Source organism: Lycorma delicatula, chromosome 12 (genome assembly GCF_047948215.1).
Source record: "Lycorma delicatula isolate Av1 chromosome 12, ASM4794821v1, whole genome shotgun sequence".
NCBI lineage: Eukaryota > Metazoa > Arthropoda > Insecta > Hemiptera > Fulgoridae > Lycorma > Lycorma delicatula.
In genome coordinates this window covers 30,615,168-30,638,664 of record NC_134466.1, presented here as the reverse complement: position 1 = coordinate 30,638,664, position 23,497 = coordinate 30,615,168, and the positions used below count along the sequence as shown (strand labels likewise).

Below are 23,497 nucleotides of genomic sequence, written 5' to 3'. Positions count from 1 at the left end.
ATTGTCTTAAACTGTTAATATGCAATATATAAACGTACAGTAAATATATTTAATCTATTAAAACCAACATGTTCATATTTCACGAAGCAAAATTAAACAATGTAACCACAGTTTTTCGGCACATCTATAAACATTTTAAGTTTTAGATGCTTCCTAAGTGGTGAAATTAATTTTCCCTCCGTTACTATTACTGGCACTCATTTTTACTATAGAATAGTATAAGGAGCATGGCGTGAGGGATTTGAAAAATACTCAAATCCAATTATTTAAGATTATGCTTTTGTATATTGAATCAAAATTTCTTATCAATTATATATAATTTGGTGTCATTCCAGCACTAACCTCAGAATTGTCTTAAACTGTTAATATGCAATATATAAACGTACAGTAAATATATTTAATCTATTAAAACCAACATGTTCATATTTCACGAAGCAAAATTAAACAATGTAACCACAGTTTTTCGGCACATCTATAAACATTTTAAGTTTTAGATGCTTCCTAAGTGGTGAAATTAATTTTCCCTCCGTTACTATTACTGGCACTCATTTTTACTATAGAATAGTATAAGGAGCATGGCGTGAGGGATTTGAAAAATACTCAAATCCAATTATTTAAGATTATGCTTTTGTATATTGAATCAAAATTTCTTATCAATTATATATAATTTGGTGTCATTCCAGCACTAACCTCAGAATTGTCTTAAAACTGTTAATATGCAATATATAAACGTACAGTAAATATATTTAATCTATTAAAACCAACATGTTCATATTTCACGAAGCAAAATTAAACAATGTAACCACAGTTTTTCGGCACATCTATAAACATTTTAAGTTTTAGATGCTTCCTAAGTGGTGAAATTAATTTTCCCTCCATTACTATTACTGGCACTCATTTTTACTATAGAATAGTATAAGGAGCATGGCGTGAGGGATTTGAAAAATACTCAAATCCAATTATTTAAGATTATGCTTTTGTATATTGAATCAAAATTTCTGATCAATTATATATAATTTGGTGTCATTCCAGCACTAACCTCAGAATTGTCTTAAACTGTTAATATGCAATATATAAACGTACAGTAAATATATTTAATCTATTAAAACCAACATGTTCATATTTCACGATGCAAAATTAAACAATGTAACCACAGTTTTTCAGCACATCTATAAACATTTTAAGTTTTAGATGCTTCCTAAGTGGTGAAATTAATTTTCCCTCCGTTACTATTACTGGCACTCATTTTTACTATAGAATAGTATAAGGAGCGTGGCGTGAGGGATTTGAAAAATACTCAACTCCAATTATTTAAGATTATGCTTTTATCTATTGAATCAAAATTTCTCATCAATTATATATAATTTGATGTCATTTCAGCATTAACCTCAGAATTGTTGTAAACTGTTAATCTGCAATATATAAACGTATTGCATAATATATAATCTATTAAAACCAACATGTTCATATTTTTTACGATGAAAAATTAATCAATGTAACCACAATTTATCAGCACATCTATAATCATAAGTTTTAGATGCTTCCTAAGTGGTGAAATTAATTTTCCCTCAGTTACTATTACTGGCACTCATTTATACTATAGAATAGTATAAGAAGCATGGCGCGAGGGATTTGAAAAATACTCATTAACCTCTTAGTACTGTTTTAATGTGTTCATCTGCAATATATATAAATAAACAGTAAATAAATTTAATGCATTAAAACAAATTTCTTATTTCACATGCCAAATTAATGTAACCACAGTTTTTCGGCACATCCATAAACATGAATTTTAGACGCTGCCTAAGAGGTGAAATTAATATTTTACTGTACAATAGTATAATAGCATGAGGGATTTGAAACAACTCTTACTTGTAAAACTGATCATTAAGAGATTAAAAGAATTATGTAATTTTTTAGAATTTTCATTAATTTATATCAAATTTAAAGTAACTTTTTCTACAAAGTCCAAACATTTTCATACTATTTGATTCCATTACATTAGTGTATGTATGTCACTTTGAATATATATTTGGGTATTTTTAATAAATGGCAAGGGATAACCTTAATCTTTGTGGATTTTCATTTTGCTAACGATCTAACATCGGGTTAATTAGTCTGAACAAAATTTTCTACTTCTGAACACATGGTTACTGATGCCACTTAACTTTGGTTATAACTGGTCTAAGAAGGCAAGGAGTTATGGTCAATGCAGGTCCCACATTTTTCTTATATACATAATTATTATGTTCCAATTAATTTTCCTTCTAAGTATCAGGAATATACAGGATGTCCCATATAAAACACAACCCAACCTTATATTGGTAGGTATTGAAATAATAAAAAGGCATGTGTAAATGTAATTTTTATTATTAAAATTACATTTTAATAATAAAATGTAATTTTATTACAAAGTATTTTACTCTAAATGTTGGAAGTGGCCGCCATCTTGAATACAAGCTTCAATTCTTTTACAGCGTTTCCTGCAACTTTTTTCAAAGTTTGTGGCTGGATATTTAATACAGCTTGTTCAATATTGACTTTCAATTGTTCAAGTGTTTGTGGTTTGTTGCTGTAGGCTTTTTCTTTGAGGTAACTCCATAGAAAAAAAAATCCGCCGCAGTCAAATCTGGAGATCTTGGTGGCCACAAGCCTTGACCGATAACATGATTACCAAAGAATTCCTCAACGAAATCAGAAGTTGAACCTGCATAGTGCGATGTTGCACAGTCATGTTGTAGCCAGCAGTGTCTGTCTTCCTCTTCCAAGAGTGTAATGAACTGAAATAAAATATCCTGATATTCTGCATTAATGGTGTACTCGAAAAAAATAGGACCCATTATTTTCTTCCGCGATATCGCGCACCACACGCCCAACTTCTTGGGTGTAATTGTTTTTTGTGGTAAACATGGGGATTTTCAGCGCTCCAAATTCTACTGTTTTGGCTGTTTACGTAGCCATCCAAATGAAACCGTGCTTCATCTGTGAAAAATAACGAATCCATAACATCTTTATCGGGCTCAAGAAGTCGATGAACTGTTTGAATGCGATATTAACGAAACCAGTCTCTCTAAATTTTGCAACTAACTTTAATACTGATGTTTTGTTAGGAGCTGGTTTATCTGGGTGCTAAAGCCGAAACAAATCTTGCACTGCAAACCACTGATTTTGTACTGAAGTACAACAATGAAAACACCATCTTGTCTCTAGCAATACACTGAACGTTATGATTGCATTGTTGTTACTGTCAGTGTTCTACTGCATCACCGCATAGTTCAGATGTTGGATGAGTCCATTTCAGTAATGAGTAAGGGAGTAAGATTGACTTTTGAAATTTCATGAGTGATTGATGAGTTTGTGTTTTGACACCCTGTGTGTATATATATATATAAATTAAATGAACACAATTTAAAGTTGTGTAAAACATTTAAAAAAAATTTTGTTTTATCACCTTTCTCCATTTCCCTATTTCTTGCGTGTAAATTGACCCAGTATTTTTTTGTTTGAGACCTCAACCGCAGCACCACCTAGTGGCTCCATTTTTCACATAACCAATATATATTCTGAATGAGCCAAATCAGACCCATAAATGCAATTTTTCCAAATATCTCTACCTCAGTGCCAACATAGCAGGTCCAAACAAATTCGGAAACCTTCAAAAGCGTGCACACAACTTGCCAAAATTTCATCGCAATCAGATGAATGGTATAGGAACAGGCATACAGGACATTCATTTTCATTTATATACAAGATGACAGAACTGATTCATAAATTTAGATTTACCTATCTTAGGTTATTAACTATTGACCTATTCTTTTGTAATTTTATTTCAATTTACATACTTTTATATTAAACATTAACTTGTAGTCTTAAAATTATTAAAAATCAACGTTATGAAATTGTAGGTCTAACTATTTAACTAATAAATGTAAAAATTATTAAAAAAAATAGTATATACAAGTTCAGAATGTTACTTAAGTGTAATTAATTTAACTTTTTCTTATGTAAACTTTGCTAACACATTCTGCACATACTCAAATTTAAACACCATAAATATTAACTTGGATAAAAATTTACCTCACGTTCAGCTGTCTCTGATGCTAATTTAGATGTATCCAAATCAGGTTCTTGATTGCTTTCGGTTACAGTAGTCTGTTTTTCTGTGTGCTCAACTTTCTTACCACGACCCCGTTTGCCTGAAGAGATCAAGCAAAATAAAAAATAAATACTTTTTTAGCAATCCATGTTACTTAACTGCTGTCATGGATTATAAATAAAATCATAACAATATTGATAAAACATAATATTCTCCTGTACCAATTACGCTACTTGAACAAAATTACAATTTTGTCAACTGTTGCTTGAATTGCTGGAGTTATAATCATTTGATTCTGATTAAGCTTACTTTTTTGAAATTCAGTTTGTCCAAATTATATTTTTGGTCTTATCTAAATAATAGAATTTAATTATATGTTCAACTGGTAATGTGTTAATATTTTAACAATTAGTTTATTTTTGGGAATCTAAAATCTTTAGTTTCACAAAAAATTTTAACATGCAACATAATTTCCAAATAATTGTACTTATCTTAATAGTTCTTGTAATTTTTGTATGCTAAATTAAATAAGATGATTAATCATTAAATTTTATTATGATAATTAATGCCTTAATGCATGAATTAATGTAATAAGGTTGGATTTCTGATAATAAACTAAGTTCCCAAGACTTCTAATTGTTCTGACAACTGAATTTTTATTTCTATTGTAAAAATATGTTCCAAATTAACTGTACATTTTCTTCATTATTCACAAATTATTTTAAAAACCCTGTAGAAATTATAACTAATTTTTCTAAAACACCTTACTTTTTATCTGCAATTACTCTGATTTAAGTGTGTCAATATACACAAGTAGAACAGAGTTCAATTACTTCACCGAACTAGCTACAAGGACATGCATAATATGGGAGCAGTTCTATATGACTTTCTTATAAATTTAGCAATGTGGTTTCAAAGCATACTGTATTGTTTTTTGTCAGCATGTTATTGAAAATAACACCTGGTTGCAGTAAATTACTTTAAAATGAAAATTATTATAATCTGAATTAACATGACTGTTGCATCAAGACACCTAACATTATCAAATACATAAGAAATTTTATTTAATACTCTAACAAACCTATTGGTGCAGATCGATAATTCAGAAAACCATCCTTTGTTCCGTCAAGATAATACTGGATGCTTTGTTTCAGTCTAGCAGCTCTTGGGTCATTTGGAGAATCAAAAATATGAGCGGCAGTAGCGTCTAAGTTGTCTACTGAAGGCAATGATTTGACAAGGTTAGCTAAGGCTTTAACAAGTTGATCACCCTGTATCTGCAAAGAAGAAAAAGAGCTGTTTATTTTTATCACCTTTACTTACAGTTTCTAATCAACACTTGAATGCGCTTCAGTAATGAGACTAAATTGAATTCAAGTTCCCAGGAGTTAAATATGTATAAATTTTAAGTATACTAAGTTAATACATATGTGAAATAATTCAATAATTTACCTTTCCTAAAGGCTGATTAATTCCTTGTTTCTTATACACATCTAAAAGATCATGTTCAGTCAGTAGATAGTTACCCAACAGGGCAGCTAATACACACAATTTTTCACTATTTAATCCAAGACCTTTATTCAATTCTTGCAAGTTGTATTCTTTTGATTCCAATGAGCCCTGAAAAATATATTAAAAAAAATCTAAAAAATTATTTTTTAAATGTACTTATTGTAGAATTCAATGACAAAGAAGGGCACCATCACAAACCGGTTATATTTATTTATATCAACAGATGCGCGCTTGCACATCAGGTGAAGAGTGAATATTCCTAGGCTAAAACATGTTTTAATATTAAAAAAAAATTCATTTTAAATTGTAAAACTTGGTTTTTTTTAAGTAGTGCATTATTTGCATTTAAATAAAGGAACAGAAATCATACGTTATTCACTGAATGATTAATAACCTTTTTTTTCACAAAATGAAGCTTATGAAAACAAAATGACATATATTATCATTCATAATAAAAAATTACAATACCTTTGGTCTGTCAGACCAAAGGTATTGTAATTTTTGGCAAAGGTATGTTAAAATTTTGGCAGAGGAAAAATAAAACCACTTCACTGTAAAAATTTTTCATATGTTTATAACAGTTGTTTTACCTTATATGTGAGTTTCAGTTGTCTGGCAGAAAAATAACGAGGTGGATCAAATGCAGCGTACTCAGCATCATCAGCAATAAGCCCATGGTAGTTGTTCTCTCGGCAGTATGCAATAACTTCTTGTCTGTGATCATCCATAGTACAAACAACAGATACATCTAGATGACGCAATACCATACGAATGGCAGTACGAAGACATACTGGAGGTGTCCACCAAACTTTAGGAGGAGGCGTGCCTTTTGTATTGATGTGTTTTAATACCTGAAAGAACAAATTCATTTCATTTATTAAAACCCTTGACCAAAAACAACTAAAGCATAAATAAAAATCAGAGATCACATTATGATAATGTTAGGGTCAAAATGGTATGTAAGTGCTTGAAAATTGTCTCCACTAAGATTTTATTATCTGTACAAACAGACACATTCTTGAATCTGGCATGAATTTTTATTTATCAAACTGCTAAAAATCTGTTAAGAACCACACAAAGAAATTTTTCAATCCCAAATACAGGTAAAACTTATTTACTATTAAAAAATTTATTTCTACTAATTTATATTGAACAAAACAAGAATTACCTGATTAACTTTCTGTCTTGTTCTTTGCTGTTGTGCAATCCATTCATTCATTCGCTGCTGTTCAACACAACCATTAAAAAACACAACTAAATCAATGTTAGCCTTTTGCAAACTACTGACAAACTGAGAGAGGAATGTAACCATTCTATTCCACTGACCACCACAAGCCCAATCTAAAACAAAAAAAAATTGTATAAGATAATTTTAATGCAAACTTTTTTAACTAACTGTTTAGTTACAGAATGAACAAAAACCATGCACCAGATTTATTTTGTTAAGTCCATGGTAACATTTTAAGTACAGATTCATAAATTTGATTAAAATTAAAACAAAAACCCATGTAATTAATATTAAGAAAATAGTTTGCACAATTGTTGCCTGCTATGCACAGTAGTATAACAAAGGTAGCAGCAGGTAAGCTGTTGTCTTAAAATATGTACAATTTTACAATTTTTACCTTGTGAAAAAGCTTTTGAGCAAATCCCAGTCCATTTGTGTACAACAGCATCATGAGATGCTGTGAGTAATTTCAGAATGAAGGCTACTTGTTGGCTACGACGTAAAATGTTTTTTAATTCCTATGTGCAGCTTTAATTTTTGTGCAAAAATGCTAGAAAAGTTTCATGATGGTTTTGTGAAAATGCTTATCTGTCTATAGTCTGGATTATTTGTAGTATATAGTTACTGGGATGATAATGTACTTGAAAAACTTCAATATTACAGCTTAACACTGAGTGCCACGTGAGTCCAACGTGGATTCACAGTTACAGATCTAATGGCCGCATGAGTCGAATATGTCACCACATGTTAGGTTTAGTTATATGGCCATGTAACTCCGCTTTGGTTTCATAGTTCCTATTAAAACACATGGCAAGTGAAAGAGCATGGCCAGTATGTCATGAAACTGTTATTGGCCTGTTGATAGAGAGTCCACACTGGTGTCACATGGCTATTACTTTATGATAAATGTAATGAAATAATGCAGAATATCAGTATTACAATATGATGTTATTTTTAACTATACAAAAGCAATTGCAAGGAATCTGCTAGAAAATGGGTTTAAAAATAAAATATAGATAATAAAATTTCAACTTGAAAATAAAAAAAAATTAACTTTTCAGACAAAATATTTATGTACACCAGTCCATTTATGTAAACAGTCCAAACAAAAGTGTTTTTCACACACCACACATTTATATTTGGTTCGAGTAGTTTTTCGCATGGCAATCTTCCTGCCTTCGGCCTTTTTTTCATAGCATTTATAACATCGCCTTCTTCCTTGTCTGCCAACATCAACAACAAGGCGGTGAGGTTGGTCTGCTGGTGTCTGAGGAGGAGAAACGGCACTAACGTTGATTCCTGTCAGTTCTTCGACTAATTCTTCTTTGAATGCGATGATTTGCATGTTTCCATTTGTAAGCTGATTGTATAAGTATAGCGCATTTACTAGATTGGTTCCAAGAGGCAATTCTACAGCAAGTTTTCTGTACCACTTCACATCTCAGAGGTGAGCAATAACTCTTGATTTGGTTTTTTTTTGTCAGAATCTGTTAAATCTCTTTATATACTGTAATTTTTTGAAATTTTTTCCACAAGATGGTAGCATAAGACTATGAAGGGAGGCAGGCAATCTGATACAAACATATTTTCACGGAGCACTAATCAACCACAGATCACTGTGATGGGAAAAGGTTTTAACTGTTACTGGCTGCATAAATCCAATGCGTCACCACACAATCGCTAAAAACATATTTTTTACTCAAATGGGTGACTGTTATTACTAATACTTTTTTTTGTGATGCTGAATGAAATTATATGAGAAAAAAAAGGCCATTAAAATCATTTTACTTCCTGTATAGGTGGCACTCAAAGTGTTAATGAAAACAAAAATTTTATGCCATAAATATGGCTGACCACCCCACTATTGCAATGATAATTGGCACAACATTGAACAATTGCCCTAGTCACTTACCTTTTTGTTTACAGTAATTACTTAAAATGGTATGTAAAAATCATTTAACTTACCAGGAAAGTTCCACACGCATTGCTGTGAAATTCCAGCATTTCAAAATTAGTCAAGCCCATTTTTAAGCAACATGTGAAAAAGTTATGTAGGTTTGGTCAACAAAGGGGACCAAATGCTTAGAAATGGAATATTTAACATTTAGTAAAAATGTATTAAGTAAAAGCTGAAATGGTATAGCTACATTTGAAAAAAGAGTTCCAGCAGACGCTACACAAGAGTGTTTTTTAATGGCGAGGATAACTTCATAAGCAATGTTAAGAAGAGAATCTAATAGCATGAATTCTTGAGGATTTAATGATGAACTTTTATAGTGTCAGTTACAAGCCCTCCCACTCACACTGTTGTTTTAACATATAAAAAAAGGGAGAAAAATTCTGGATTTTAATACTATTAGGTACGTTTAGTACCATTTTAACTGAATTAGCTCAGGCATACCGGCAATTATCTTCATAGTGAAACAAATTTAATTATATTAATTTAGTTTAATTCATAGTTTGTTGAAAAGTTTAAATACTATTTTAAAAAAAAGTAACCTGCTTTTTAGTAATGGTTAAAAGAACCTTCACACAGAGGATGATGCCTGTACTTTACATTGTTCTAGATTCATGTTCCCACTTTGTGGTGTACTGCAAACCAGGAAAACCATTTATGACAAAATGGCAGTTGCCATTTGTCTCATTCCACCTTAGTTCATCCTGAATCCAGTGATGTGTTGGTTTTCAGATTTGTTCAATTTAAAGGATTTTATTGACATTTCTATAAATGAACATTTTTGTTTGTGATTGCCAGCTGTTATCATATCCTTTGTCTATAATGTTTTCACATTCTGTTGTGGTGTTTACTTTCACAATGGATGTTTCCCATGATATACTGGAAATTTTTATAAAAGATTCAGGATCAAAATTTGAAGGCAGCAATGCAGATTTTATTTATTTAATGTAAAAAACAGATCCAGTGACCAATTACTTCTGTTTAGTAAATATTCAGTCTACACTACAGTTTTTGTATTTTTTTTATCTTGCTTACTAAATTGTTAGTTTCCAGCTATTAGTGCTTGTTTTTCTTTTGTTTCAAATGAAATAAAATAATCTCAATTATGAGTAACAGGAAGAAATAGGCAGTGAGATAGAAACCTAAAGCTTGGTTTTTGAATTAAATTTCACTCTGTACCTTGAATTATGACTACTGTGTATAAACTGTATTTCATTATTTTGATTTGGACACTATGAAAAAATATAAAAAGAAACAAATCAGTATTCAGCTACCCAGGCAGCTATGAAAAGTAAAGAGAAATTGAGCAGGAATTCAATGTGGTAACTGGAAAACTGAAATTTTTTTCATGTGCATGAAGTCAAAATTGTAACAAATAAATGACAAGTGGACAACAGACACATATCTCTGGCATTACGTTTATCAAAGGTTGTGCTATAGAGCCTCCACTTGATCTACTTTATAATACTTGTCTTTTCCACATCTTTGTACGTAATGTAGTAAATTTTAAATCATACATAAATTTCCCAGTAAACTGAACATATATATCCTTTTACAGGTAGTTCTAATGAAAAATAAGCCCAATAGATATGGAATAAAACTATGAATTGAGAGATCCAACAATAGGGTAGTCAAACTGTGTCGTGTACACAGATCTTTAAGGCTGTAAAGATTATTACTTCGGTAAGTCACTGTATCTTTATAGACCATTTCTATAAAAGTCCTTCACTGTTGAATTTTTGTGGAGGACAACTATAGGCATCTGCACTGTCATGAAAAACACAAGAGAGTAACAATCTACCTTCAAGTTGGAAAAAAAATTGAAGTTCTATTCTGGCAAAGGGTCTTAGATGGAGGTTACGCTCCATCGTTAGATGGTGCTTACGCATTGTTGATACATGCAGCAACTTCCTGTATACTTAAGGTGGTGCAATCAGGTGGTCAAACCTGACTATCAAACTACGATTTCAATGAAGTTTGGTGTAGACAGGGATAATGAATTAAAATTAAACAGCTACTTCCAGCAGAAAACAGAATGGTGGAAGAAACTTTGTCATTTTAGGTAGATTTCAGAAGAATACTACCTTATTATAATGGGTACCATGATTTGACTTCTGAAAAATTTTGGACATATCTTTGCATTTCACATCCTCCAGACCCAAAAACTGTCAGTTCAAAACTTATATTTCACTATTGTGAACACGATAACTGCTGTAATTTTGCACCAATCACTTTCAAATTGATACATAAAATATAACTGCCCAAATTCTCGATAGTTTGTTAATGGGCAAAATCAGACTATGGGGGTGGAAATGTTTTTGTTTTAAAATCTCCATAACTTTCTTATCAAGTAAAATATCAAACTTATTTAAAAGGAAGTTTTTTGATATCACCAACCATTGGCCCAGGGGGTGAAACAACAAAAGGGGTTCTGTAGACAAAAAAAATATCTTTCAATAGGAACAGTATCAAATTGGTTTAAAGCGGTCATTAATCATTTGGGACTTTTGTCAATATTTTTTTGACATGACCAACCCTTATGGCAACAGATGACCAAAATGTCGCTGAATTGTAAGAAGATAGGGCTTATCATATGCTAAACATTTAAAACTTTTTTCAGATGCAACCATGGTCCTATTGAGTAAATTTGAAGTTATTCTTAACTTTAAGGTCGAAATCTTTTTTATCTCCTACTTAGCACCGGTTAAATCTACCTCTGCCTTAAGACATTTTTTTGCTATGACTAATTAAATGAACAACAAGAAAATTTTATAAAAACTGCCCCTTCCAAGCATGCAAAAGGATTGACCAAACTGCATGCATGACTACAATTAAGTGTTGACAGAACTGTTGCTCGCCATTTTTGTATACATGTCAATTATATTATTAGTAATAATAATAATAAATTAATTATTACTAGCATTTAGTATTAGTGTTTTTATGCGTTTTCCTCATAATTAGCTTTTTTTTATAATTTTGTAGAAGCAAAATCATACACACTAGAAAGTGTGCAAATTATTCCAAAATTTAAAAATGGATACATTTTTTTAATTTTCTTATTTATTCTAGTAAAATTTGTATAAGTTTCAAGCTTTTACTTCATATAACACTCATTTGTAGGTATAGTAATAGTAATATAGGAGGAATCTTTCACAAAATTACATAACATTCTGACATAAAACAATGATAAAAGCATTGGAAGGACCTTGTTAATCTAAAAAAAATTAGAAATTAAATTTAACAATACCTGAAAAATATCCACCATAAAGCCGATCTAGACAACATTCTCCATCAACGACAAGACTAAATTTAGTTAGCATATTAGGAGAACCTTTCTTCTGAGCTTGTTTAGCAGATCGCTGAGCCATAGATTTAGCAATACGGACGAGATCAACCGGGACACATGACCCTGATACAGCCCCAGATTCAAGGAATGTTTGTAAATCCTGAATCCCCATTTTTATTTATTTATATTTTATACGTGCACAATTATAATATAAAAATGAACACTTTACTTCAACAATCAGTGATATTCAGCTTTTTGATTCAAAACAAAACTGTTTTTAATAATAAAATTATATTTTTTAAAAAATAATAAAATTAAAGTAATATTCAATTTTTAAATGTTTTCTTTTGTCCGTATTTAAATATATTTTAATCACTTATATTAAACATCAACAAGAATTGAATAATCCCTAAATGTGGTAACACTGTTTTTCTTCATAAAAACACAGCTACTGAAACAAAACAGAACAGAACAAAACATGAGAAAATCTATAAAAACAAGAGAAAAATCAAATTTGCATAAATACCAAACAAAACTTCTTCAAGCACTAATAATTACTTTGAAGGCTGCACACAATGTAGCAAATTGAATCCCCAATACGCTGCTTTGTGGTACAGGGGAGGAAATTTGGCAGAAAAAAAAAATTAATGTAATGGTTGTTTGGTACTGGTAATTACAACTTAAGCAGTATATTTTTCTATTGATAAATATTTTCTAAAATTGTTAAGTTACAGGAACAGGCATTAACCTTCTGCTATGGCAGCTGCATAGCATAATGTTATCTTTCACATAAAATATTATGTGGTATACCACTGCTTCTAAACTACTGTATAAAAACGAAACAGTTCTATATCAAACCCATTATACTGAAAGGCTATGAAATTTCATTAGATTTTGCACATTAATTATTTAGAATTATATCCTATTTCATAAAATTCCCATTTATGATTACAGATTTAACATATTAATGTTACTCTATATAGCTCAAGAGTTAGTGTTAAAATGTTTAATTACTTAATTTGTTTAAATGTTTACATCAAATAAACTGAATTAGGCAGTTAAAAGAAAAAAATACAACTTATTAACCAATTTGAATTAAATTATGACTTTAAATAAAAATTATTAAAAAAAATTAATAAAATATTGCTTATAATCTGCCCAAGCTTTAATTTATATTTTTAATCATAGGAATATGATTAAAAGCCAGGTTTCTATTATGTATATATATTAATATAAGAGGTCTGTTAAAAAAATACATAGACTAATGTCATAAAACAAAATGTACTTTATTTAGAAGCTACTTGTCTAGGTCTCCCCTTCAAAGTACTCTCCTCCCCAATGTACAAACTTGTCCCAACGGTGTTTCCACTTTTGGAAACAGTCCTGGAACGCTTCTTTTGTAATGTTCTTCAATTCCTTTGTCGCATTTGTGTCATCTCAGGAATCGTCTCAATTCTTCCTTTCAAAGATCTTTCAGTTTGGGGAACAAGAAGTCACAAGGAATGAGTCAGGTGAGTAGGGTGGGTGGGGAAGAACAGTGATAAAGTGTTTGGTCAAAAAGTCATGAATTCTGAGGGCTAGAGCATTGCCGTGATGAAAGAAACCAGTCACCACTCTTCTTCATTTCTGACCTTTTCCGCCAGATAGCATCCCGCAGAAGTTTGAGAACTTCACTGTAGTAAGTCTGGTTCACCGTGAAGTTGGGTGGGGGGGGGGGGGGGGGTGGTGGTGGTGGTGGTGGTTGTGGTGGACTACACCCTAAACATAAAAATAACTGTCAACATCACAATCACATTGGAACGAACTTGGCCAGCTACTTTAAAACATCCATTGTCACCATAAGCAGTCTTGAGCATATCAGAAGTTTCACTCACAGATTTTCCGAGTCACACAAAATTTCACAGTTAACTTTGCTCATTTAAGTCAATCATTCTAAAATTCGCCAAATGAAAAAAACTTCACAAACAACCGCATAGCTAAGCAACAAATAATGATATTTACAATCATAAAACTGTGTTGTAATTAGCTGATCTGTACGAACACGGCGACCCCAAGCGGATTCAACTGGAACCAACTGGACTCAAGCAATTCAAACAGTCTACATATTTCTTGAACAGACCTCATATTTCATTAGTTAAAAAAAAAATTTGGGCAAATAATATGTATATAATTGCAAACAAAAACAATCACACAAAATAAACAGCAAGCTAAATGCAAATTACCACATAATGCAGCAATTCCCAAACTGTCCACCACAGCCTCTTTGCAGGGGCGCCGTGAAATATTGTAAAAGCTTCATAATTGAAACACGACATTTATAATTATTAATTTAATGTTAATAAAGTAAAAAAATAATGAAGATACAAGAGTTATTTATTTTAATCTTTTACTCACGATTAGTCATATACTTGGGTCAGGGAGCCATGGAAAAATTTTAATTGGAAAATGGCACCATGACTCTGAAAGGGAGCCTACTGACATAACGAATTACCTTAGATAGTTAGAGATAATTGTGAAGTATTTATTTAATTAGTAAATTTATATTGATCTTTCTATTAATTTGACGAGTATGGCAATTTTCATTAATTTTATTACTTTTAATAAAAAATTTATTTTAACTTAATTTATTTATATTTTTATAAGAGCATTTTCTAATTGCCTAGATATTTGTTTCTTTTTATACCTTTGTTGACATAGTTATAACCTTTCCTTTTAAATGTGGAATTTATATAGACATATGACAAAAAATGCGGTCTCATTATTAGAAATTGTGTCTCATTAATGTTTGACTTCTGTATTCAAACAGTTTTTGTTAGCAGTATGGAGCAGATTTGTAAAGTAATATGCCTGTCAACTGGAATATTTAGCAAAAATCCAGTTGACAGTCAGTCATGTCAACTAGCTAATTGCACGAAATTGATTTATTTGATTAACTGAAAACCATAACAATGGAAAAATTAGTGATTACAATCTTATAATTGCAAAATGTAAAAATAATTGCGCATGAGTTATTCTGTTCAAAATGGGGTACAGAGAGTTGAATTGGGAGAGGGGAGTGAATGAATGCTTTTTGGCAAGTCATTAAAAACTTTACAGGGATTTAGCTGGTGGACAAACAATCCTCCAGCTAAAAAAAGCTTTAAAGGCTGCAGTTTTGAACACAATTTTTCTGCTGAATCAGAAAATACGTTTATCATAAACCACTGTACACTCTAAAAATATAACACGTTACCAAAAACGGTATCAACACTGTTTTGATTACCTACAAAAAAGTGCGGAATCACAGTGGGGGTCAAATTGTAAAGCATTACAAGGAATTTTAGTTGCAATGGAGCCATTTACTGGAGAGCAACACGCTTTTTGCATACGGTCTTTCTCCAAAACAATAATTCTATCATGACAGCACACCATCAATATCATAAAATTACTAGTGGCAAGAAATTTGCTTATCACCTAGCCCTAATTTTATTAGAAAATGAATCTGAATGTTTGCCAGGGAGTCGGTTGTGCATTTAACACAAGAGCAGTTTAATTGTGCTGTTGACATTTTAATATGAATGCTTGGAATTAGCTGATTTAACAATGCTATAGATTTCCTGCGAATTAGATATTCTACTGGGTATTAGGACATGTCGTAATGGACATACACTAACTGTCTTTACAAAACTGATTGGTGTGTGGCATTGAATGGTTGAAGGGGGGGGGGGTTTACTAAAATAATGAATACAAAATGCAGGGGAACTTCCAGATATCATAGAATCCTACTTGGCAAATTCATATAGTGTCGAATGATAGAAAAGACAAGAACTGTTAGAGAAAATACTTGATGCAATAAAACATCTAGCCATCAGAAATTGCAATGTAGCAGTTTCAATAAATTTTCAGTTATATTAAGGTGAAATAATGCAGTAAAATGTTTACTTAACAATAAATGAATTCATTAAAAAACCCACAGATTTGAAGGGAGCACATGGTGATGCAGGTTATTTGATAAAAATACCCTTTTTATATCTCTATGTAATAGGAAGACAAAGACCAAAACAAAACTTTATTTAGTTATTTAGACTTGAAATCTGAAAAATTGAATTGTAAATCAGCAGATCTCATATCTTGCAGTTCAAGGTATATGCATTATTAAAACTACGTCACCACTTCATGATCTCCGTAGCACATGCATAGCCTATTTTCATATGCTACAAAATTCCATTCCATCTCCCATACACAAGAGCTTCATTCAAGCTTATGTGGTTAGGGTACAACTAAGATAATCCACTCAATTTTTCGTTTTTAGCAATTTCCAAAAAAATTTAGACAGTACAACCGGTCATGTATGTATATATATATATATATATATATATATACACACACACAAGATTTTTTTCATCCACCCAATCAGTGAAAGATTTTGATGGCACTTTGTGGAGTGGTGTAAGCCTACTGAGAATAAGAGCCCTATTTTTCAGTGAAAAAATAGGAACAGGATCAGTTTTGGGTACATTTTCAGCTTTTCCCCATTTCATTATTATGCAAAATTAAATCATGAACTTAAAAATCTGCTTTCATGAAAACTCCATTTAAGTACATAACAAATATTAAGCTAATTATTTTAAATCAAAACTGTAATAGACCAAAAATGCAAAATAATCAGCTTAATATATAAAATAAAAAATATTTTAGAAAAAACTTTGGTAAAATGTACTTTCAATAAAACTATGTGCTCCAATCCAGTGTATTCAATTTATAATTAATGGAGCAATAGTTTTCATGAATGCATTAGCTAAGCTTAGTGCATTATTTAAATTAGTGTGACAACAGAGAAGATTCTTTTTTGACCTTAAATTGAGTCTAACCAAGAATGACTGAACCAATCTTCCAACAAATTTTCACTTTCATAACTTAAGACATGTATACACTTCTACAGCCTATCTAAATTTTAATGTTAAACTGAGTGTAACTGAAGAATGACAAACAATTTTCATCAAATTTTCACATACACAACTTCAGATAATATTACTGCAGCATACAAATTTCAATGAAAATGATTTAAGTACTTTTGGGGATTTTCAAACCACAAAATTTTATACTTAGGCATGTATATATACATATACGGAAACCTACTCCTCATACCTCAAAACACAATTCAATTTCACCTTCCTCTCAAAATACAAAAAATTACCATATTTTCTTTGTGTAAAAAAAAGGATTTTTTCCCCTATAGTAATTGTTTCGCAATAATCCAAAATAAGATCTATTGAGAAGAAAAGAGGTTAGTACCATTCAATCAGTGCAACATACTTTCTTTAATACAGAAAATCCACCCTTCTGACACAGTGCGACAGAGGTTTTTTATTAGTTGGAAAATATTATTGTTTTCAGCCTGGTGGTAAAGCTGTATAAAAATTTATCTGTTTTACATAGTACAAACATTCTTGCTAAATCTTAAATAAAGTTTGACAAAGTGCCAAATCTATGCAAAGATGACATATGTAGATTTAGGTAACATATATGCTTCACCTCTGATAATTTCTGTAATAATTATTACAATCAAATTTTCTTTATTATAATTCAAAAATGTAAGAAAAAGTATATTTGAAATGAAAGGCTACATACATTTTGAGAAGGTTTATATAAAAGTATTCCAGTTACATTCTAGAACAATGTAATTTATGAAAAACAACTGGCTGCTTTATAAAATAAGATTTCATTTGTTTCATAACATTGTAAACAAACTTCCAAAGTATTCATTAATTTATTCTGACACCATATTCAAAACTTAAAATTCAAACAACGCCATCCTTTCATGAAACATTTATTACAAGATGATTTCATGTTATAAAAAATGTGTTGAACTAGGTCACGATGCTTTGTTAAATAGGCACAAGAGATTTTTTTCCAGACATTTTATTTTCTAATTTTAATGTTGATCAATGGAAATCAATTATGTTTTAAGCAGTCATAACCGGATATTTCACAAAATGAAAACTAAGCTCTTTAGAAATTATGTAACATTGTAACACTAACTTTAATTATGTAACACACAGCTGTTTTAGGTAATTTGCCTAGGTGATTTTTCCAAAACAAAACAGATAGGGAAGGGGCATGTACATATGAAATAATTTTTATTTTAAACTGAGGAATTTATAGAAACTGTAAAATACTGTAAGAATTTACAAAGAAATTTCTATATTAAAAACAGCAGTACAAATAGGGAGCAAATCTTCCAGACCACAACTTCTACACTATTATGAACAAATCCCTCAAATATAGTAGACTTATTTCTGATTAGAAGAATATCTTATGCGATATTATTAAACACATCCTTATTATTAGTTATCTTGTTAAAACGAATAAAAAAAACTGTTTAAGGATCAAGAAAGAGAGGTGACATGAATCTTAACGTTAATGTACATCACTTTTAATATGCAATTATTTAATGAAAATTATAAAAAAAAACCTTTACGGTCATAACTTTCAACCATGTAAAAAAATCTAGCAGTACCTGCATTGTACTCATCTGAACACATCTGGATGAATTTATAAAAGGAGAAAAATGCTAAAAGCATTTGTAAGTAAATTTCAATATACAGTAAATTTAAACTAAAACCAGGAAATTAAACTAAAAAACAGGAATCAGGAATAAGTAAAAATGTCATTATTATAGGGTGGTTACACAAAACATACTGCTGCTGGATATTAAAACATCACTGCAAAAGCAATCACAGTACTGATAATGAAGCAAACATGCTAACAACTAGATTGATCACAAAGACCCCACACCATTTAATAAAAACTTATTACAGGTAATAAAACTTCTTATATAAAAGTCTTGAAATTTAATAACTATCACATTAAACATTGGCCAGAAATAATTATATTAATTTGTCAGCTTTATTCAAAAAGAAAATTTTAGCAATAATATTTTATACTTCACTAAAATGGTTCACCCACTATATCATATCCAATCAGTTTAAAGGTTAATGATTTCATAAAAACAAAATGACTATTTTACTTTAATTTTGTGTTAATGCAACTTGTTTTTCAAAAACTGAAATTTTTTTGCCAAGTTAATTAATCAAAGTTAGAAAATGCATATAATAACAATGAGAGTTATAATACAAACTATGATTTTTTTTTTGCAATATTAGCAAATGCATAATCTTATGAGAGCAGTTAATCCACAATAGTTTTTGAAATTGTTTTACTTTTCTCCTCTAAGCAGCACATATTGCAAAAAATATGTAATTTCACTCACAATGTATAAATAGTTACTACTTAATATTGTACAAATCTTACTTGTAAAAACCAAAGAGAGTTCTTAATTTTTTTAAAATCAACAATTTAAAGTAAGTTTCTTTTAATTTTTCTTTTTTCAGTCACAGGCCCTGCTGATCAACCTAGTGCTCAATTTTAATGTAAACCATCGTACAAAATTAGGAAAAAAAAGAAAAGAAAACTTAGGTATAGTTTAAAGTTTTTCGTCTATAAATTTTACAATTTTGTATAATGCTCATAAACAAGCTTTTTACTACGAAAAAATTTAGTATTAAAGCAAATCCAAAGGAAACATATACTCTGTTCTTGTTGCATCTTTTTGTACCTCCACTGGCCAACAATAACAAACATTAATTCCTGGCCATTGAATACGTCATTGCCACATTCTGCTAACTCATACTTAAAACAGTTTAAATTTTACATTGCTAAAATTCTATTAAATCTTACTCAGCAAAATTATACAAGCATATAGGTTTGCGGAAGGGAAAACCTACATTGTATGTTGATTATTAATGAATTTATTATATTAATTTAATCAAACAGCAGTTTTGAAGAAATAAAAATAAGAAAAATAAATAGATTTGTAGGGAGAAACATGTATGTATTTATTGAATGTTTTCAGGCAGAGTTTCTTGAATTTTTACAATAAAATAATATACTATATCAATGACAGGCATCATAACAGTATTCATGACTACACTATGACATCTAATATACAATAAATTATGAAAAAAATAAAAAATACCTTTTCACAATCTGTATGGATAAAATGTTGAGAAAAATAGTTTTCACATAAAAAAAAACCTAGACCACAAGAGCAACTTGCTCTGCAATACAAATCAACCAATTTGATGTTATGCTTGACAAATAAAATATACATATGGGTATTCTAAAAATGTATTCATAGAAAACTGTTTTCAATCATATGGTATAATGAAAAATCATCTGAACAACGACATTTAATAATTACAAAAGTGAATTTTCAATTAATTTTTTTTTTTAATATCTAACTGCTAGTAAATATCTAAGCGACTAGTAAATTTCCAAGAAAAAAAAACTTAATTAACAAATTTTTGTTTGCAAATACAAACACTAAACAAAAATGAGAACTATCATTCAAACAATAATATAAAGAAGAAATAATAGAAATTATTTTTTTTTTAAATTAAATAAAAAAAATATTTTTGCTTTACCCAAGAAAAAATATTTAATGAAGTAAGTCTACTTTAGTAATTTTAACATTTTGAAAAAACATTTCTTTGACAAAAAATTGACAATTTTTGTTCACCAAATTAGTTTTATTTAAATAGTTTAAGATACTTCATATCAAGTAAGCAATATATTCTGATTATAATTCTGCTTGGCTTATAGTTTTGCTTTTAAGTATAACTGCATTTAATTATTACAATAGAGAATTTATTAATTCATTATCAGTCACTTTGTTTTCAGAATACCATTTTTCATTTAAATACTACGATTACCTTTTTTAATCAAATTTATCAATAGTAAAATTTACAAATGCACAAGCATAATCTTAAGGATGTGCAAAAGGGCAAATAAATACTTAAAATATAAGTGGGCCTATGATTATAAAAATGACCTTGATCAATCACTACAAATTTATGAAAAGTTATCTTTAAACATCAGAGACAAAAAAAATGGATTTAAATAATAAAGATACTACGAAAAGTCTTCACTGAGCATAGATAAAAAAAATAATCAAGAAACTCTAGACTAATCGGAAATATTTTTCAGATTCTTAAAATGTAATGCTATTGCATTACTAATATATTTAAGTAAATGCAAACAAACACAAAATACCAACCCACTGTCCACTTTATCCATCAAACTTACAAAAGTTTGTGAAAGTCATTTACTCAGATCAATAAATCGCGTTTAACGAGTTATCTATAAAGAAAATTATCATTGAAACAGCATTACCAATGTTTTAACGAAATTGAAAATATTTCATATTATAAACAATATGCAATTACAATAAAAAATAATTACGCAAATAAGGAAGGTAAGATTACAGCAAAGAAAATGATTATGTTAAGGTTCACACTACTGGAAATACTCTAATATTATTAAATAATAAATTTACAAACGACACAATTTCACATCTCATTTGAAAAGAAGCCGTCAGATGAAAATACATTTAACAAACTAAAAAAATTTTTTAAACTATGCACAGATAAAAATTAAAATCGTCAAACCACTACAGAACGCAGTCTTGTTCAGCCATTGGGGGTCATACGATAACTGTAGTTAATGTTCAACTTATTAAAACGGCTATACGATCTAAACAAGTCATCCAATGAGTGACGAACTGAAAGCAATAAATTACAATTATAACAGACAATCATTTAAACGAATTAATACATCACACACGCAGATGAAAATTATGCGGTCCCTCCCAGTTCCCTTTTGCAAACCGGCAGCATGGCGACAAATTGCAAGCCGCCGAATATCCTACACAAAAATCAAATTACATAATCTTCTATTCAAAAACTCTTAACGGAATACGTTCTACATACTTACTTCAATGTTATTCAAATGATGTTAACGCATTCAACCAAAAAAATCCACAGATATCCCAGTAATAACTTCAGCTACAATATCCGCCATCTTCAATCATTACAAGAACGGAAAGTCGGAAGGGTGAATAGAATATGAGAAGACGGAAGTAGTTTTTTAATGTCTACAACTGTTGTCAAATTAATTATAGAAAAACTTATTTTTTACAGTTATTCTAATTACCAGAAAATATAATCACGCAAATTTGTTTTTAAAATTAATAAAATAGAGTGTTTTATTTATCAAAAGAATCTGCTTCATAAAAACTTAATTCAATATTAATATGATGTTCAAGGAAATCCATATTCTATTTATATAAATTATAAATTTATAATAGTAAATATTACGCTAATTACTTTTCGTAATTATATAGTTATTTAAAACTGATAATAGTTTAATATATACCTTAATAAATGCAAATTATCGTCGTAATGATATTGGTTTGTAAGAAGATTAACAATATTATGAATGAATTGTTTCGAGCTAAAACATGACTATCAATTATTTTTATTTCTTCAATAATTAAATTTATTCAACCTTACTGCCAAACTTTTTTTGTTTTTCTTTACGCTATTTATATAAAATCAAATATTTATCTAGTTAGCCTACACTACAGCAATGGCGGAATATATGAATTTTACAATGAGCCATGAAATAGTCAAAAATATTATATAAGTTAGTCTGATGGAAATTAGAAATTGCTTTTAAATTAAATATTTATCTATTCAGTGGAAAGACATCAGTCATATAATTGTACTTTTTACTTTATGCTTAATTCATACTGAAAATTCATCATCTTCTCTGCAGTACCTTGATTTGAAATTAAAAAAATTGAAATCATCTACATAAAAAGATTTGAGTTTGGATGTGGAATTTTTCTCATTAAATTTATTCTTTGAGGGTATTAAATTTTATAAAAAAAAGTGTAATATGTTAATTTTTTATGAAGACCTAGTTTATATGCATCAAACATTTAATAAAAATGTTGTAATGGTATTAGTGTTATATCATCACTTTGTACAATGTAGGTGATATCAGTAGGCATGTCTTGTTTCCTTTTGTAAATTCAAAGAATTTAAAAGTAATAAATTCAAGATTATTTAGATTTCTCCCCATGGAAAGCCTTGCCTATCTTCATAAATCTGTATCCAATGTAAATACTCTACTGTAAGTTTTCATCAGATCACCCCATTGGACGATAATACCCTATTAATGATATAATAATAAAGAATTATCATAAATTAAATTTTTTTAGAGTCAATAAAAATACAATATATTAAACAAGTTTGAAGAAATATTTTTAGATAACTAGGAAAATTGTTTGTAAAATAAGTCTTAATTAGGAATCTTTAGTTTCAATAACAGCCTATATTCTCTTCACTACTACTGGTGATAAACATACCAGTCTACAAAAGCATGGGATATAATAAAAGATGATGTTATTATCCTCAAATGTCAATAAAAAGGTAACAATTTAAAAACTCCAGGAAGATGATAATTTAACATAAAAATGATTATTATAAAATTCCTTCTTTACCCTCTCCATAGATGTGGCAATAATTTATTAAC

General features: G+C 29.7%; 1 protein-coding gene across 2 annotated transcripts in view; it reads right to left on the bottom strand.

Moving 5' to 3' along the window:
- LOC142332718 (constitutive coactivator of PPAR-gamma-like protein 1 homolog) overlaps positions 1-22,004 on the bottom strand; it is a 61,913-nt gene extending 39,909 nt beyond the window's left edge. The window contains exons 1-7 of one of the 2 annotated variants that reach the window (XM_075379305.1): positions 21,893-22,004; positions 12,041-12,530; positions 6,777-6,949; positions 6,199-6,459; positions 5,549-5,716; positions 5,178-5,373; positions 4,078-4,196 (exon numbers count right to left, since the gene is read on the bottom strand). In XM_075379305.1, coding sequence (XP_075235420.1) covers positions 4,078-4,196; positions 5,178-5,373; positions 5,549-5,716; positions 6,199-6,459; positions 6,777-6,949; positions 12,041-12,251 — 1,128 coding nt within the window. In that variant the 5' untranslated portion in view covers positions 12,252-12,530; positions 21,893-22,004. The remainder of the gene's footprint in view (positions 1-4,077; positions 4,197-5,177; positions 5,374-5,548; positions 5,717-6,198; positions 6,460-6,776; positions 6,950-12,040; positions 12,531-21,892) is intronic. The other variant, XM_075379306.1, reaches the window with a different exon arrangement.
- Between the last annotated feature and the right edge of the window lie 1,493 nt (positions 22,005-23,497).